This window comes from Phoxinus phoxinus, assembly GCF_949152265.1.
Source record: "Phoxinus phoxinus genome assembly, chromosome: 15".
Classification (NCBI taxonomy): domain Eukaryota; kingdom Metazoa; phylum Chordata; class Actinopteri; order Cypriniformes; family Leuciscidae; genus Phoxinus; species Phoxinus phoxinus.
The window spans coordinates 26468817-26485262 of record NC_136890.1 but is presented as its reverse complement, the minus strand read 5'-3'; the positions used below and the strand labels follow the sequence as shown (position 1 = coordinate 26485262).

The 16446-nt window shown below is 37.7% G+C and overlaps 1 protein-coding gene across 1 annotated transcript in view; it reads right to left on the bottom strand.

Moving 5' to 3' along the window:
• Window positions 1-1658: 1658 nt before the first annotated feature.
• The window catches only part of eps15 (epidermal growth factor receptor pathway substrate 15), a 28150-nt gene continuing 13362 nt past the window's right edge, over window positions 1659-16446 (bottom strand). The window contains exons 14-25 of the mRNA XM_079637490.1: window positions 13386-13547; window positions 12805-13002; window positions 10532-10915; window positions 10347-10424; window positions 10105-10207; window positions 9600-9644; window positions 9198-9517; window positions 8722-8794; window positions 8142-8212; window positions 7891-8020; window positions 7599-7783; window positions 1659-2812 (exon numbers count right to left, since the gene is read on the bottom strand). Of these exons, the coding sequence (XP_079493616.1) occupies window positions 2672-2812; window positions 7599-7783; window positions 7891-8020; window positions 8142-8212; window positions 8722-8794; window positions 9198-9517; window positions 9600-9644; window positions 10105-10207; window positions 10347-10424; window positions 10532-10915; window positions 12805-13002; window positions 13386-13547 (1890 nt within the window). The 3' untranslated portion in view covers window positions 1659-2671. The remainder of the gene's footprint in view (window positions 2813-7598; window positions 7784-7890; window positions 8021-8141; window positions 8213-8721; window positions 8795-9197; window positions 9518-9599; window positions 9645-10104; window positions 10208-10346; window positions 10425-10531; window positions 10916-12804; window positions 13003-13385; window positions 13548-16446) is intronic.

The window sequence follows — 16446 nt, the reverse complement described above, 5'->3', positions numbered from 1 at the left end:
TAGTGCGGCCTCTCTCCTGTTCAACATATTTATACTATCCCACCTCTATGGGTGGAAAACTAGAAATATTAACTAGAAAAATACTCTTAAAAGCGGACAATAAAATGAAACTTTAACGAAGACATTTGACATTTAGTCTATCTCTTCTGAAAAAGACTGAGCAAAAATATTGATGTCTTATCCCACACTATAGACTTTTGTCCAATCAAATGTTTTCTTGAAGGCTAATGTTCCTCCCATAAAAACCACCAGCCACCATGTAAATACAGCATACAGGACTTTTCTTGTAAACGGACAGAAAAAGAAGAATGGACATTTACTTTTAATAGTTTAATATTTATTTTGTTTTAATTACATGTTACTTAACATATTTAAACAACTGCCTCCAATAAAGGGGCTTTAAAAAATAAAATACATTTAGCCTGTTCTTAAAAGGCAGACAGTGGCCAACATATAAGTGGTTTTCTTTTAGAGGCACACAAAGCTTATACATACATACATACTTACATACATACATGATCAACAACAGACAGAGCATAAGATTAATACGATAAAAGATAAGCAGAAGGACAAACATCGGTTTGAAATGAGTCAATGAGTGTGAACGTATTTTTAATGCAGTATTTCTGTCTAAACAGACAGTATAGGCCTAATGCTCCAAATCTTCATAAATTGCATGTAAATGCAGTGTTGGCCAGAAGAAAGCCAGGTAAGACACAAAGCTTTCCATTCCCTTCTATCGTTATTTTTTACTGTACCTCCGCCACATATTTCTGTGCCCAAAGCCAAGCTAGATTCCTGAACCGAACATGTTAAATGTCAAAGAGAAAAAAAATCTGCAGAAGCATTCAAAAAGAAGCATTCTTCCATTTCAGATGCTTTCAAATATAAAGTCTGTGTGAGTGGACGTCTTCACAAAGCACATCTATTGTAGTCACTGAACACTATGAAGCCCATGAGAGTGAACCCTGAGAGCAGGTTCTCGTCTTTCAAGGCAGAGTGTGCTGAAAAGTCTCAGTGGGTCCACCTTCTGGAGAAACTACATTCATACAACTGAAATGGTTATGACATCTTGCAAATATATTACTAATTGCATTGAAACGATGTTCAAATTCACTGCCTGTAAAGACAATTTGTGCATATGAATACCATCTGGGCACTATTGATCCCTATAAGTGTCATTTAAACTGTGGCAGTGGCTGAATGTTGTGCAAGATGATGAATAAAAGGACAGCAGCTGCACAAGCTGATTGTTCTTATACCCGAATTGACACTGGAAACATTGCATTGGAGTATTAAGGGTGTTTTTGAGAAGAATAATGCTATGAAAATATTAACAAAATCTAATTATTGTCTTGATTCTCACTCCAAGGTAAGGCTGAACAGGTAGGCACTAGAAAAGTGAATACAGCCTGATTTAACATGGCTCTATTTTTATATACATTTAAATTTACTCGTAAAATTATCTTTATGGAACTTATAATAAGATTTGCTTCACTTTTTGTGCCACAATATTTTTTTAAATCATCTTTGATCATATTTCTTAAGCATTTTTCATTAGGAATAAGAAAGGTGGTACATTTTTATTAAGCAAACTTCCTATAGTCTACATTGTTTTATGTTTTTGTTGTTGTTGATAAAATAGAATATGTATTAGGATATGAATGCACTGTGGTACAAGATTACTGGCAAACAATTCACAAATATGTACATTTTATTATTCATAACAGCTATTTATAAATCTGCAATGTCAAATAACGACTCTTAGTAGTTTGTCAAGATTTTGATTCTTCAAAAAGACAATGAGTCAGAGTAAAGTATGAATGCTGTACTGTAAGATTATAAAGATAAAACGGCGGTTGCACTTTCCTAGATTTCATCAGTGTTCTCTTTTAGTAGGGTAGAAATACAGTTCCAGTAGTGGTTTATGGACGCTGATAACGTTACCAAGCACCTCAGCCTCTTTTACAACTGAAATCCACATATCAGGTCACAGTTATGAGGTTTTATGGCTTGTGGGATATGTTCCTGAGAGTGGACAGTCATGCCCACAATAAAAACCTCTCGTGTCCAAGAACTATTGCTGAAACTTTGAAATGAAGCTGCCCAGTTCGGCTTCTTATAAACTTTAAATGAATGTGGTAATATTGCCCAAAAAAAGGATGCAAATGAATCTCAATACACTCCACGTCACAGAATTAAATAAATTCACTGCATTGTTGACCTTATAGTCATTCGAAAATGAACTTCAAACAGTTAGGGATAGATTTGTTCAGAAACACTTGTTCAATTATATTGAACTGGACGTCAGATCTTAAAAAGCAAAAAGTTTTTTAGTACATGTGCTATTGATTAAGTCAGTCACATGTATTTTAAACGGTCTAAATGGGTAGATTACTGGAGGTCTCTTGATTTGAAATTTAAAATCAAAGGAGAGTCACACCAGAGCTTTCAAGCCATATAGGCTGCAATGAGTCTGTTACCTTTTCCTCCATCTTGACTTGGCCTTCATACATTATCCAGCCAAACGGACACCGGGAGAACTCAGTGGACATTCAGAAGGAGCTGGAATCCTAGATGATTATCAAGTGGCTGGAGATGGAGGTGGAAGGATTCTGCTAATTCTGCTCCTCTTTCCTCCGTGTGAATGTGGCCTTGCATCCAGCTTGGGTCAGGACAGCTCGGATTTGCTGAGGGCTATCGCCAGCTCCAGATCCTCCTGCTCCTGCTGGGTCAGACGAGCCACACGCTCCTTCTCTTCTCTCTCACTCTCCCGCTTCGCCCACTCTATCATGTCCTCCTCCGTGGGGTACTGCTCCACACACACATACACACACCATAACCCCATCAGACACCCTGTCATTTTTCACCTGTTTGGTATTACTGAAAGTAATATTTCTCAATTTTCTAACAAACAATCTAAAGAAGTGGGGTCATGCAAGTATTACAGATAGTGTAAACAATGTAACAACTGTAAATGTTCAAAGAGTGGCGTTAAAGGCACAGTATGCAAGTTTCACCACTAGATTAACTTATTCAAAACAATAAAGGCGTAGCTTGATGGCGCCGTGAACGAGTGTGGAATCATGGGAGGTGTCGTCTTCACCTCCACAGCCAATGGAAAGCAATCTGACAAGACTAAGGCAGAAATCACATTCATGGATGAGCTCATGTATTAAACTTTTATTAATGTTACTGTAGTATGAAGCCGAGAGCTGTTTTTATTATGCTTAAATGCCGCAGTTGGCCGCTGCTGCTGCTTTTATGCATATTTTACTATTAAAGTTACGTTTAACGTAACTTTCCCTGTTGTTCCCTGAACCTGAACTTTGTTACAGTTATGTCTGATCACCTAAATTCACATTATTTTATTTCATTTTAATGAAACAGCCGCAAGTGCTGAATTACTACCCATACAGGCCACTTTATTTGAAAAATTTAAATTGTGGACACAGTGCTGTTTTACTTGGTTTACTTGGATTTGAGTGTATTGAGAGTTATGTTAATGTTACTCTGTGTGTGATTGGTATTAGAATATCATGTTAATAAAAGCTGAATGACTTGTGTCGTAAATGGCATTCAATTCATTTTAAAATATATTGTTTGGTGGAGAAAATGCTGTATTGCTGTTACTACAAATAAAGCTCTTTCTGATTATGCTGTTAGCCACTTCACAAAATAGTGTTGTCAGATTTACTTTTTGGGCACAAACATTATTCACGGACGCGGTAAATCAAGAAAACAAGAGATTCAAACAATAAGACTAATCGTGTTGAGCTATATAGCAATGATTAGTTTTCTGTCTATAAATGAATCCAAGCAGTTGTTCACCTGTCTACTTAAACAAATAATATATAAAAGCGTCTTTGGTGACAAGGGTAATGCAGATATGACGTCATTGACAGGTGACGTATCGACACAGGATGTTTCAATGGTTAATAAAGGTGCATTTCTCTTAGGGCTGGGCGATAAAACGGTAACGATAATTATCGCGATATAATTCTTCTCGATAAAATGATATCAAGAGTTAGATAAATGTTCGATAATGTTTATTCCGCCAAAAGTGGAACGAAACTCATTTGAACCGCGCGCCACACGGACCGTTTATCCGCTCGGCTCAAAGTCCATACGGCAGCACGAGCTCACTAGTGCTGCGTTCCAGTCCAATATTGTCATGCCCTTCACTTCCCTCCATCTTGTTCACTCGGATGTACGTCATTGTGCACGAGTGCACACTACAGGCGGAAACTGAAATGGGATGAATTGGAACGTCCTAAGCCCTTGATTGCTAGGAATCAGCTATGGAGTTGATTTATTATTTAAACTTTTTTCCCCTGTAAGAATTTGTTTAATGCAGCATCCAAATGTATAGGTGTGTTTGGGTTGTTTTATATATATATATTATATATATATATATATATAAAAAAAAAAAGATAATTAATATATCATAGTTGTTTGTTGTGGTGGTGATTAGACAAAATCTGTGGTGACGTCACAATCATACTGCATTGTGGGACATATAGGTGCCTGAAGTGTACATATGAAGTAGACTCGCTCCCTCTGTCAAAAAGAGGGAACGAGGGTCTGTCCATATAAACTTCCCTCGTCCACTTCATGAAGTGGAACGCACTTCAAAATGGCGGCAGGTATTCCCCCGAGGGGAAGTGCTTAGGGAAGTTCGCAAGTGCGTGTCTAAAAGTGGTCTGGAATGCAGCCTGGAGCAGATGCGTTTACTCTGATCGGTCTCGGTCACGAGATCCAGTGAGAAGCGCTTGAATTCAGCGAAGAACAGTGTGTCAGAACAGAATGTCTCAGTGATTTAAACCAGTTTAAAGGCAGATGACACGGCGCTGATGAACAGGAGAAACACGGTGCGTAACAATACAGTCAGAAGGCTTTTCCGTCTACAAATTCCCATCATTTACCACGGATTTACTGTAACGTTAGCCTAGTAATATTAACTGCACCATGAAATGTGGGATATACATATTGAATTGTATTATATTATTAATGTAGACAATGTATTAAAGGACTAATGGAATATAATTACAGCATTTAATAAGGCATCTAGGCTACTGGTTTTCATACAAATACCATAGAAACCATAAAGTCATATTTTTCCATAATAGTGAGGTGCTGTAGGCTATGCCCGGTTTTACCTGTGGTTATCATGAACTAAATGCATGATGCTGGATGACCAATTGTTAATTTTAATAAAACTCAAACAGTCAGAATATTACATTTTACCAATTAAAATTAGCACATGCAGAAACTAAGAAATATTTTTTTCTATTAAGATATTTATTTTAAGGAAAAATGACAAATGTTTGAATGTTCTACCTCAGATTTGTGAAATGTTCACCTGTTTGGCAAGTGTTTGTCATGATATGTTCTGACAATAAAGAGTAGTTTAAAACCACAATTAACGCTCTGGTTTCTACAACTTTTACTTAGGAGAAAATCTGTCTTTAAACTTTAAAGAAATAAAGATTTGACATTTATTGTGATAATTAAAAATTATCGTGATACATTTTTTTGCCAATATCGCCCAGCCCTAATTTCTCTGGATCTAAACATTGTTGGAAACATTTGGGATAATGTAAGTAAACAATTTAACAAAATAATATTTTACATTGTTTTAGTGGTTTTTGGATATTAATCCAAAAAATCTTACATATTGTGCCTTTAAAGATCAGTAAGATTGAGTTAATGCTACAACATTCATAAGTCTGTTAAAGATGACATAAAACAGTTTTATGTAACTATACAAATTATATATATTTTCTTTAATCTATACTTAAAGGAATAGTTCACCCCAAAAATTAAAAGTCTGTCATTATTCAAAATCTATTTGATTTTAATTTAATATAATCATTTATAATATTCTTTTCTCTTTTTTCCTCCAAAAATGTGTATTATTGGGTGAACTATTCCTTTAGGTGTTGTTTGGTCAATGTCAACACCAACCATCTAGAACTGCACATTCACAAATACAAAGACTGTCTCACTAAATGTACGGGGTCTTAAATATCAGAAGGATTACAGAGCAAAAAATACTTCATATGGAAACATTAGGGGAGAAATAAAACAGTGGTAATGTGGTACAGCTACTGACAGGAGGATGGGAGAAATGAAAAGTGTGCCATGATGCAATCCATAAAGCCTCCCAGCTAACATCGGCTCACAAGCCAGCTGACACATGAGACTTCATATAAAAATGTTGTGTGTTACTAAAGGACTCTTTATTTATGTATCTGCTATTATCACTGATTAAATAAGTTTTTTTTTTTTTAAACAGATCACTCACAAACTGCAAATATAGTCACCAAGGTTTCAACTCAAAAAATTAAAAAAATTGTGTTCTACAGAATAAAAATAAATAAAAAAATACTTATGGGTTTGAAATGGTACAAAAGTGAGTAAATAATGACTAATGAATAATAAACTTTACTTTTTTAGCTAACTGTTTATTTACTAAACTACAAGTTTTTTTGACATTGATATTTTGGGTGAGTTTTCTCTTAAACAAGTCTGATGTACTCATGTGTGAAAGCCTGGATTGCTCATATAGCCCATCATGCAGAACATGCAGGAATTTCCCACAGATGTGGACAACCATGGATGGAGAGATGAAAACACAACTATTAGCTGGTAAGCATATCAACACACAGAACACCATAACATGACAACTCAACTAATCTCAAGATGTCTCTCCGTTTGTAATGAGTTTTAAAATATCAGAGAAATGTCATCATAAAGCTTAATTTGATGCATCACCTGATAAGGAAAGCTCACAGTGGGAAAATCTGAGAAGACAAACTCTTTCATTTTGAATTTTAAAAATAATAATACAGAAAGGAGCCAACAAATACTGTCGGTATCCTAGCTGATTATTTTATTTAGCAAATTTGTATATAAACAAAACAGACTGCATCTCTTCAAAAAAAAAAAAAAAAAGATGGAGCAGAGAATCGTGGGATGTAGAATGGAACCAGGAAGTGTTCAACCAATGAATGAGAAGGAACAGCCCGATAAGATAGGTAGACAGTGATTAGTTTGTGCAATGCAAGGTAAGGCAAGGCAAATCAGTGAACCAAGATATGGCAGGGCAATGAACGTGCAAGATGGAATCAAGCCTCAACCAATGGTGGAGAACATGACAAAAGAACACAAGGGGTGAACTGAAAACAGCCAAGAGCAAGCAGCCCTGCCTCTCCATCCACAGCCAGTGAGAACTCGCATGATGTTAGGAATATTGTGATGTCATAAATACGTAGATTTCAACATTTAAATACATTCATTTTGTAAATTAGTTAGGATTTTTAATAGAAGCATAAGCCTGGATTCAGTTTGGCTATTAAAGTAGATAAATAAAGCCCATCTATATTTACAAAAAACATTACATAAAAATGACAAGGCTTTGTGGCTTTTCACAAACAGATGGTAAAGCAGTCTCATCAAAATATTGGATTATGAGCATTTCTTTCCAGGAAAACCAAATGAAAAGGGCTGTGAGGGGCCGAGAGGTCAAGGCTGCTGCATGGCGGAGATGAAATGTCAGGGTTCACAACTGGGGATCAGGAGGGGGAGGAGCTCACTTTATCAAAGCTGGCGAATCGGTTGGGGTCACATGGGGCTTGGTGGGGCGAGGAAGGGGCGAAGGGGTCTGGTACCGAGTCTTTAGCGGGAAGGGAGGAGAACTCTCCAGAACCCTGCGCCTTGAACAGACCACGCCTCTGAAACGACTCGGACGACTCCGATCGGTGGATGTTGGACCGCTTACCTTTAAGGAGGCACACACACAGACAACACAGCACTCAGAAACGGTTGGCGTAAGAGAAAATCATCTGAGGTTCAGAATAGGAACACACAGAATAGGAACCAGCTCACCTGGGGGTGGAGGTGGAGGTCTGGTTGGTGTTCCGGTTTTGGGCGGTAATGCGGGAGGTACATCTGACTGAGTGTCCTCCTTAAATAAATTCTTGTTTGTACTTGAGTCAAATGGATCGCTGCCATTAGACTGAAAGGCAAGAGGGAAAATCATCAGTGCAACCCACATCCAACTTGATTTAAATCATGTGGCTGAACTGATTGGTAATAAAGCTGAAATACTGGGCTTCTGTTTAAGAAAAAATCCTTACCTTTGCTAAACTGCTAAAGTCTGCAAAACCTTCTCCAAAAGTCTCGTTGCCAAATACTGCAGCAAAGGGATCTGAAACAAGTCAAAACATATAAAACAGTAGATCAGTTTGTTTTTAAAGAAAGCTCTCTCAAATAATGGCTAAAACCATATAGTGAACCCTGAGAGCTGGCACATTACTATAATATTTAAAGGTTAAAATTAATAACAGAACCCAAACTATTAAATTTAACTGTATTATTATTATTATTTTTTTTACATATAACAAATCAACATTCAAATAAACACTGAGTTGCATCCAAACATTAAAATTGCACATTAGGCAGTTTTTATATCAACTGTCTGAATTTGATCAAATTCACAATGTCTAAGGTGAGACTTTGTTTCATATCAAAAGTAATGAAGCACAAAATGTATTTTGTTATTGGATGGCAGGCGCGCTACAAATGTTTAAGTGAAATCAAAAAACAGACTAAAAAAAGATAAATCTTGGGGTTTAAGAATTGATATTGTTTATCAACATGAAGATTAAAATCAAGAAAACAATAGCCAACCCAGCCCTATAGTAAAGCTTGATCTACCTGGGTCTGAGTTAGAGACCAGCGTAGTTCCTCCTGGCGCAAAGGGATCATTGGCTGCTGCTGGTCCATCTCTCTGAAAGGAAAAAAGAGCAAGAAAACAAAGTTTAACATCACATTAAGTCAATTCTTCAACTCATGCTAATAGCTTAGTTTAGGGTTTGTACCACCAAAAAAAAGTAATTCAAAATGCACCCAGCAGATTTTACAAATCAAGTGTGACAGAAGCTGTAAAGACATTGTTAGGCCAATTCACATTGACACACTGAAAACCAACGCGGACAATCACCAGATTACAGTATGTCACAAACATTAATTAACCATGTTCAATCGACGAAAACAAGTGCCGAACAACGCTGACAGAGGACACTGATTTGACAAAACCCGACAAACTCTGTTGCTGCTGTTGGTCAGCATTGGTGCAGTGTGAATTGGTCTTTAATGAGATTTTAAAGAGAGTTTAGCTTTATAGCACTCACTACAGGAATATCTGATCCTCCAAACGGATCGTGTCCTGTGCCAGTCGAGCTGAAGGGATCAGATTCTGCCAGGGCATCCATTTTGGAACCGAACATATCTGAGTCTTGGATGTTACCACCACCAGAAGCAAATGGGTCTGGAGTGACTGCATTGGTGGTCCTGGATGTGAACGGATCAGGCTCTTTTGGGCCTGTGGTAGAGCTGAATGGGTCAGATGAGCTGAAAGGATCTCCTGATGGGAAACCAACTGAAGGCTGCTTGAAGAAGTTGTCTGCCGCAAATGGGTCTGTGCCTTTAAAAGGGTCCCCGCCGAAAGGATCTGGATAACAAAGTAACATTTTGTGAGTCAAATAGGACTTGTGAATTGCAAACACACTCTAAGATGGTAAGAAAGTACTCACCTGAAACATCAACTTTTGAGAAAGGGTCTTCAGGGAATGGATCACCTGCAAAAATAAGTTTTATATAGGTTTACTAATTAATCGGTTAACTGATGGCTTTATTCTAAGCAACTAGCAATGCACTTATTGCAAGGGCAATCTATAGCTGCACAAATTAATCGAAATAAAACTGAAATTGTGAAGGCTTAGTGTGATTAAAATTCAGAGAGAAGAGTGGCAATGCGTTCTTTAACATGCGAGCAGCTCATGATCTGGTGTCTTCAGTGTGTGGTTTGTAATAAAATGCGCTCCACATGAACTCATCTCTGTATGTGCTCAGAGTTTAGGTCGCTTATAACGAGCATTTTGGAACGCAATATGTGCCAAGCATCTTCCCAAACTTGTAATGCATTTTAAAATCACAATTTTTGTAAAGATAAAAACAACACACAAAAACAAATCATGCAGCCCTAGGACAATCCCTGTTTTTATTTTTTGATGATTTTACTTTGTGCGCACATCTTACCGTCAGTAAAAGGGTCAGACTCGAAAAAGTCAATCCCAGGACCACTGGGCGGCACTGTAACAGGCTGGGCAGCTTCCTTCTTCTCTGGCTCCACAGTCTCTGCCTATACATCATTATTACAGTGAAATCATAAAGATACATATTCACAATCATGTTAACGAATTATTAATTAATATCCATTAATATATAAAAAATACGTAATGGAAATGGTCAACAAATATGATATGTCATAATCATTCAACCTCTGAGGTGCTGGAGGCCTTTTCCTTCTCTTCTTCTTTCTCTACCTCTGGCTCTGGGCTAGCTTGCGTTGTGCTTTCCTGAAACCAGAGTGGGATAAAAAAAAAGACATGCTTGAACACCTATTTGTAAATATAATGTGAAAGTGACATTATAAAAAAAGCAATAACAGGAAGTGGTTTCTGACCGTGCTCCCTTGAGGCCAGGCCACAGCAGTGGATCTGACTGTGGAGAGCCCACTGTTATAAAGGTCACAGCTATAGAAGTCAGGTTGAGGCTCTTGCTCCTCTGCGCTGGTGGACGGCTCCTCTGCCTCTGACCCGAGCTGCTCCTCCACGACTCTGAGCTCCTGCGGCTCATCAAAGGACGACTGCTCCTCTTCTTGCTGGACTTTGTCCTCTTTGGGTTTCTCTGGCAGCTGTGCTGTAGGTTGAGGCCACTGTAGTTGCTCCGGCTGCTCAATAGAGGGCACTGTTCCATTAACAAGCACTGGCTCCTCTAAGATTTTCCAGGTAAGCCGTGCAGTCACTTCTCTTTCCTCCGTTTTAAGCTCGGCCAATCGCTCCTGCTCCTACAGTAAACATCAACATAGTGTGAATAAGAGAAAATAAATGGAAATAAAGAACAAAATAAAAAGCCAAAACTTTACAAAATATGTAAACAAGAGAAAAGAGAGTGAAAGAGCAGAAAATGTTTAGCGAGAGAAACTTTCAGGTGAAAAAAAAAAGAATCTTTTAAAAATGTCACCAGATTTGCAATGAAAAAAACATATTTCCAGTTCTACAATATGCTTGAATGAGCCATGTTTGAAGCCACTGCAAAAAAGTTGTATAATAAAAAGTATCATATAAGTCTTAGTCAGAATTATTGGCACCCTTAGTAAATATGAACAAAGAAACCTATGAAAATAAATCTGCATTGTTAATCCTTTTGTTTTGACATATCTAACCTTTCATTGAAGTAAAATGACTAAAAATGAGGGGGAAATCTCCTTATGAAATAAATGTTTTTCTCTAATACACTTTGGCCACAATTAATAGCACCCTTTTATTCAATACATTTCGTAACCTCCTTTTGCCAAGATAACAGCTCGGAGTTTTCTCCTATAATGCCTGATGAGTTTGGAGAACACCTGACAAGAGATCAGAGACCAAACAGAACCTCTCCAGATCCTTCAAATTCCAAAGTCCATATTGATACAGTCTCCACTAGGGCAGGGACGGTATGGATTTTTTCTTACCGCGGTTGAAAAGCAAGAAATTCCCGAGGTATAGCGGTAAACCGCTTTCAGAAAAGGCGGGCGGGTGCAGTTTTGAAAATTGGTCAAAAAACGTTGGTGCGCATGGACGGCGGACGGATGATGAGTTTTGTGATGCGCTTGCGGATGAAATAATAGCCCATCTGCGCATCCCTAGAATGGAATGATATTATGTGTCATCATGGGACAACATTGTGTTCCCCAACTCGCGAAAGGTCGGATTTGCTCCATCTTTTGAAGAGTTTTGTTTAGAAAACCTCGAATCCATGAAAGACACAATGACATTAGACATTATCCATGTCATTAGAATCAATGAATCCATGTCATTAGACACAACGTGTACACACGTGCAGGCCAATGTTTTTTTTTCTTTATTTTTTTGCAGTGATGACGGTGACAAGCTCAGACATCACGTCACGTGACCGCGGTATTCCGGTAACCGTCCCAGCCCTAGTCTCCACTTCAGTTTTCTGTAGGGTTCAGGACAGGGGACTGGAATGGCCATGGAAGAACCTTAATACACAGTGACCCATTTTGTTGTTTTGACTGAGGTTTTACATATTGTGATGGGAATTTGGCCTTATGTTCCTAGTCACCCTGGTGTGCTAAAAATAAATATAAATGTTAATATAAATTATAAATATAATGGGGAATATACTTCAGAGATAGTTTACTCATGAGAATTTCTAAGGGTACCAATAATTGCGGTCAATGCCTATTAGAATTTTTTTGTTCTAATAATTCTAGTGTATTATAAAAAAAGATTTCCCCGAACATTTATTAGTTTTACTTTAATGAAAGGTTAGAATTTGGTTTTGTTTTTTTAAAAGAAAGATCAAAAGGATAAACCATGCAGATTTAAAATTACAGCTTTAATAATTTTGACCATGCCTGTAATAATAATAATTATTATTATTATTGCTGCTCGTCTTTATTATGGACCTTGTCCTCTGAGTTTCTCTAATAATAATAATATTAATAAAAAATCATCATCATTAATTCATTTTTATTATTTATTGTCTATAAGTGTCTATAATCAGTGCTGTTGCTACAAAATGGAAACTCCCTAATTCACCAACATGGCTTTAGCTTAATGAAGAGTGAAAAAGTAGGGTATAATATGTATATCCATTAATAAAAATAAAAAAAGAGAGTTCAGAACCAGTTAATGTAACAAAGAGACAGATAAAAATCTAACTAACCTGAGCAATCTGTGTGTGGGATTCTTTAACAGCATCCTCTAGGGGGCAGAGCTGAGCACGGGCAGATTGAACTTTATCTCCCAGTTGACGAGTCTCGTCCTGCAGATTGAGCAGTTCTTCTCGGGCCTTGGTCAACTCCTCCTCATAGTCACCGATTCTCTGCTCCTGCTCTGAGTGCTCCGTCTGCAATGACTGGATCTGGACGGACACACACACAAGACAAAGAACAGAAGAAGAGATCTGAGATCAGTTTACTTGAGGCTTTTAAATTAACTGCATTGAGAATGCATCTATATCCATTTAAATGTAATTGAGTAAGGTGTGATTTCTGCTGTACTGTGTCTCCATCTCTCTTCCTTTCACATACATTACAAACATATGAAAACATCATGCAAAATAGCGTGTGAGATTAGGATTAGTGTGTGCAAGACCCATTAAAATAGTATTCAAAGATGCCCAGATGATGTAATATTGGATTTTTTAAATGTGCATCAGCACATACTTTTTGGGCTGAGATTACCCACAATACACACGTTTTTATGCACAGGCTTTATTTCTCTCTCTCTGCGCCTATCTCATACCAGTTGGCTCTCCTGGCTGCATTGTTGCTGTATGAGTCTGAGCTGGTCCTCTAGAGATCGTTTCTGCTCATCCAGCCTCTCCAGCTTCTCCTGCACTTCCTGTCGCTCCGCCTGCAGGTGGCTCAGTTCCTCTGACCCCTTCTGAACCTCCTCCTGCAGGTCCTGAAAGAAAGAGAGAGAGAGGTCTTTATTGGTCTAATAATAAAAAGCTAATCAACACTAACACCAGGGCAAAGAGCTCATGCAGCTCTTAAAGATAAAGCACTAGGGTACAAGAAGATACAGAGATAGTGGTGTAAACCAATTATATCTCACCCGCCAGAAAAGCCAAAGTAAACAGAAATCCAATAAGGCCGACAGCAACATTGTGTTAGCAAAAGTAACAATAGCTTCACTCTGATAAATTAATCTCATCCTCAAACAAAGGATCTATATTTTCTCAACGGCTGTTCCACTTTCTTCACAGAAACGTTGTAAAAACTGAAAGGGAAAGAAGTTGGGAACAGAAAGCATAAACAATGAAAACTGTAATGTTAGCCTCACGTAGCCAGACTTTTGACCATCAACTATGGCCTTGTACAAAATGGCGCACTTAAAGTGGACTTGCGGTTTCATGGCCTTCACTTTCGAGTGTCCGTGAAATGAACAAACCCACAGTACATCCCATTGGACAGTTTATTATTTGTTTTCGCAGCCACCAAGTGGCCTTGTGCTACACTTACAATAATGCAGACTTACAATCTGAATATTACCCAACAGCCTATGCGGGAAAGTGTAGACACTATGTAGGAGGACTAAGAGCCCTGAGGGTGCCATCTGAAACAGGGCCATAATGTCTGGACCACACCGCAGCTTATTCTGGCCAAGAACTGCCCACTTAAACAGGAAGAAAACATCAGAACAATATGTTAAGCAACTAACCAATTTGTTTTGTTTTCTTGCTGTTTAGAGGGGGGTTTATCTGAAATAGTTTATACCATGATAATAAACAAGTTTGGGCCAAAATGTGTATGAATTGTTTGAATGAATTAATCAATCAATCAATCATTTATGATTGTAGAGCGGTCAGCAAATAGAACATATCTCAGAAACTAGAGTAGAATATACAAATAATTTACTAAATGAGTACATTTGCTTAGCTTCAGTAGGCAACCAGTCTTGGGCTACAGAGTGATCGCTGCCAATGATAATCAATGTAGAAAAAAGTTGGACAACTTAATATTTTGGTGGAAACAGTGATCTTTTTTTTAGGATTCTTTGATTAATAGAAAGTTCAAAAGAACATAATTTATTTGAAATAGAAATCATTTGTAGCATTATAAATGTCTTTACTGTCACTTTTGATCACAATAATGCATCCTTGTGAATATAAAAAAAAGATATGTATTAATTTTGACATTTAAAAAAGTAATCCAAATTAACAGTTTTTTATACAACAGAATCAGTAAAGTTAGTGGTCGACTGGTATATCGCCAAGGCCGAATGAAGTGTAAATATCATTATGGTTTGTATGACCTAGGTGTACATTTTACCAGTTGTTACCTACAGTTTATACAAACATTATGGTCATCAACCAGTGGTTGTTGTCTCAAACATAAATATATATTTATATTTAATATAAACATAAATAGCTTGCTAAATAATAGGCTACGATCGCATTATGATTCATTAAAATAATAGAACCGAATGTCAGGGCTTTACTGAGTTTCTACGTGTAAATGTAGAAATATAATATTAAACAACAACCGGACCATCTTCCTATTTCCGGCATGACAATCGAGTCTGTCCCAAAACTACCTCTCAATGCGCCCTCGTGGACTCGCGCCAAAGGCCCTACAGGTCTGCACTACATGACGTCACCAAAGTGTGGACTCTGAGAAAGTCCACAAGTCCGGTGTGCGCCATTTGGGACAGGGCCTAAACGTGTTACTGCGAGTGACGGTCGGTCCGACTCCGTGCAAAGTGAGTGAATGCGAACAGAAGATCAGCTTCACAGGAGACGCGATAGAAAAACTTTAAATCCCTCATTTTAAAATATGCTGTGCTATATCCAGTTGCCCAATGTGTCATTCATATCGTTTTCACTGTGTGCTGTATGTAAAATTAGCGTTACCTTGTCTTTATTTAAAATAAATAAATAAATTACCAGTGCACACGAAATTACCAGATTACTGAGTGCCCTGTTACAGTGTTTACTTCCTTTTTATTCACATATTCATGTTTTTAAACAATTACTTTATTTGTGAAAAATAGTGTAATAGGATTGCAGAAGAATTCAAGAAGTTGCCATCTAAAGTATAAGCATGTTTATTTTAAAGATTTGTTTTCTATCGGCCACTCTGGTCTCGAAGATATCGGTATCGGCCATCAAAAAACCAATATCGGTCGACCACATATTTAAACATTCAGAGTGGGTAGAGCCAGGCAATTAAATTGAAACTGCTGTGCTGATTTCTATCAAATCGTGCTCCTTTTGTGTGCAATATGGTCAACAAACAGCTGGCAGGTAAACCCAAGGCAGAACATTACACTACAATGGAAATACAGTATATCTGACTGTAGAAAATCAAAGGTTAAATACTGAGGACAAAGGTGCAAGGCACACAAAGATGTCAAGTATAAGAAAAGAATCAGATCTGAAAAGAAAAGCATGACAAAAGACAGCATTGTCATTTCCACCGTCATTCACCTTCAGGTGCTATGAGAAACACTGGGCAACTGTGACTAAGTGTGTCCTAAAAATAACAGGTCTACAGCAGCAGAACCAAGTAACAGCACAGGGTAAAGATGGAAGCCTTCACAAGTCTAATGCACAAAGGTCTCCTCATCCAATCAGAGGCAGCGCTGGGAGCTGACAGCCCCCGAAATAGAATATATTCATCATCCCAGGGTTTAAACACAGCAGAGGCACACACTGAAATTCACATTCTTATTGAATAATTCAGCGCCTGGAGCTGCACCATGTGCTTCAAGGCTAATCTATTAAGACCCTAAACAAATATTGATTACATTCATAATTTGTGAGAGGCCCTTTCTTGCTCTGATAGCTTACACTATTGAT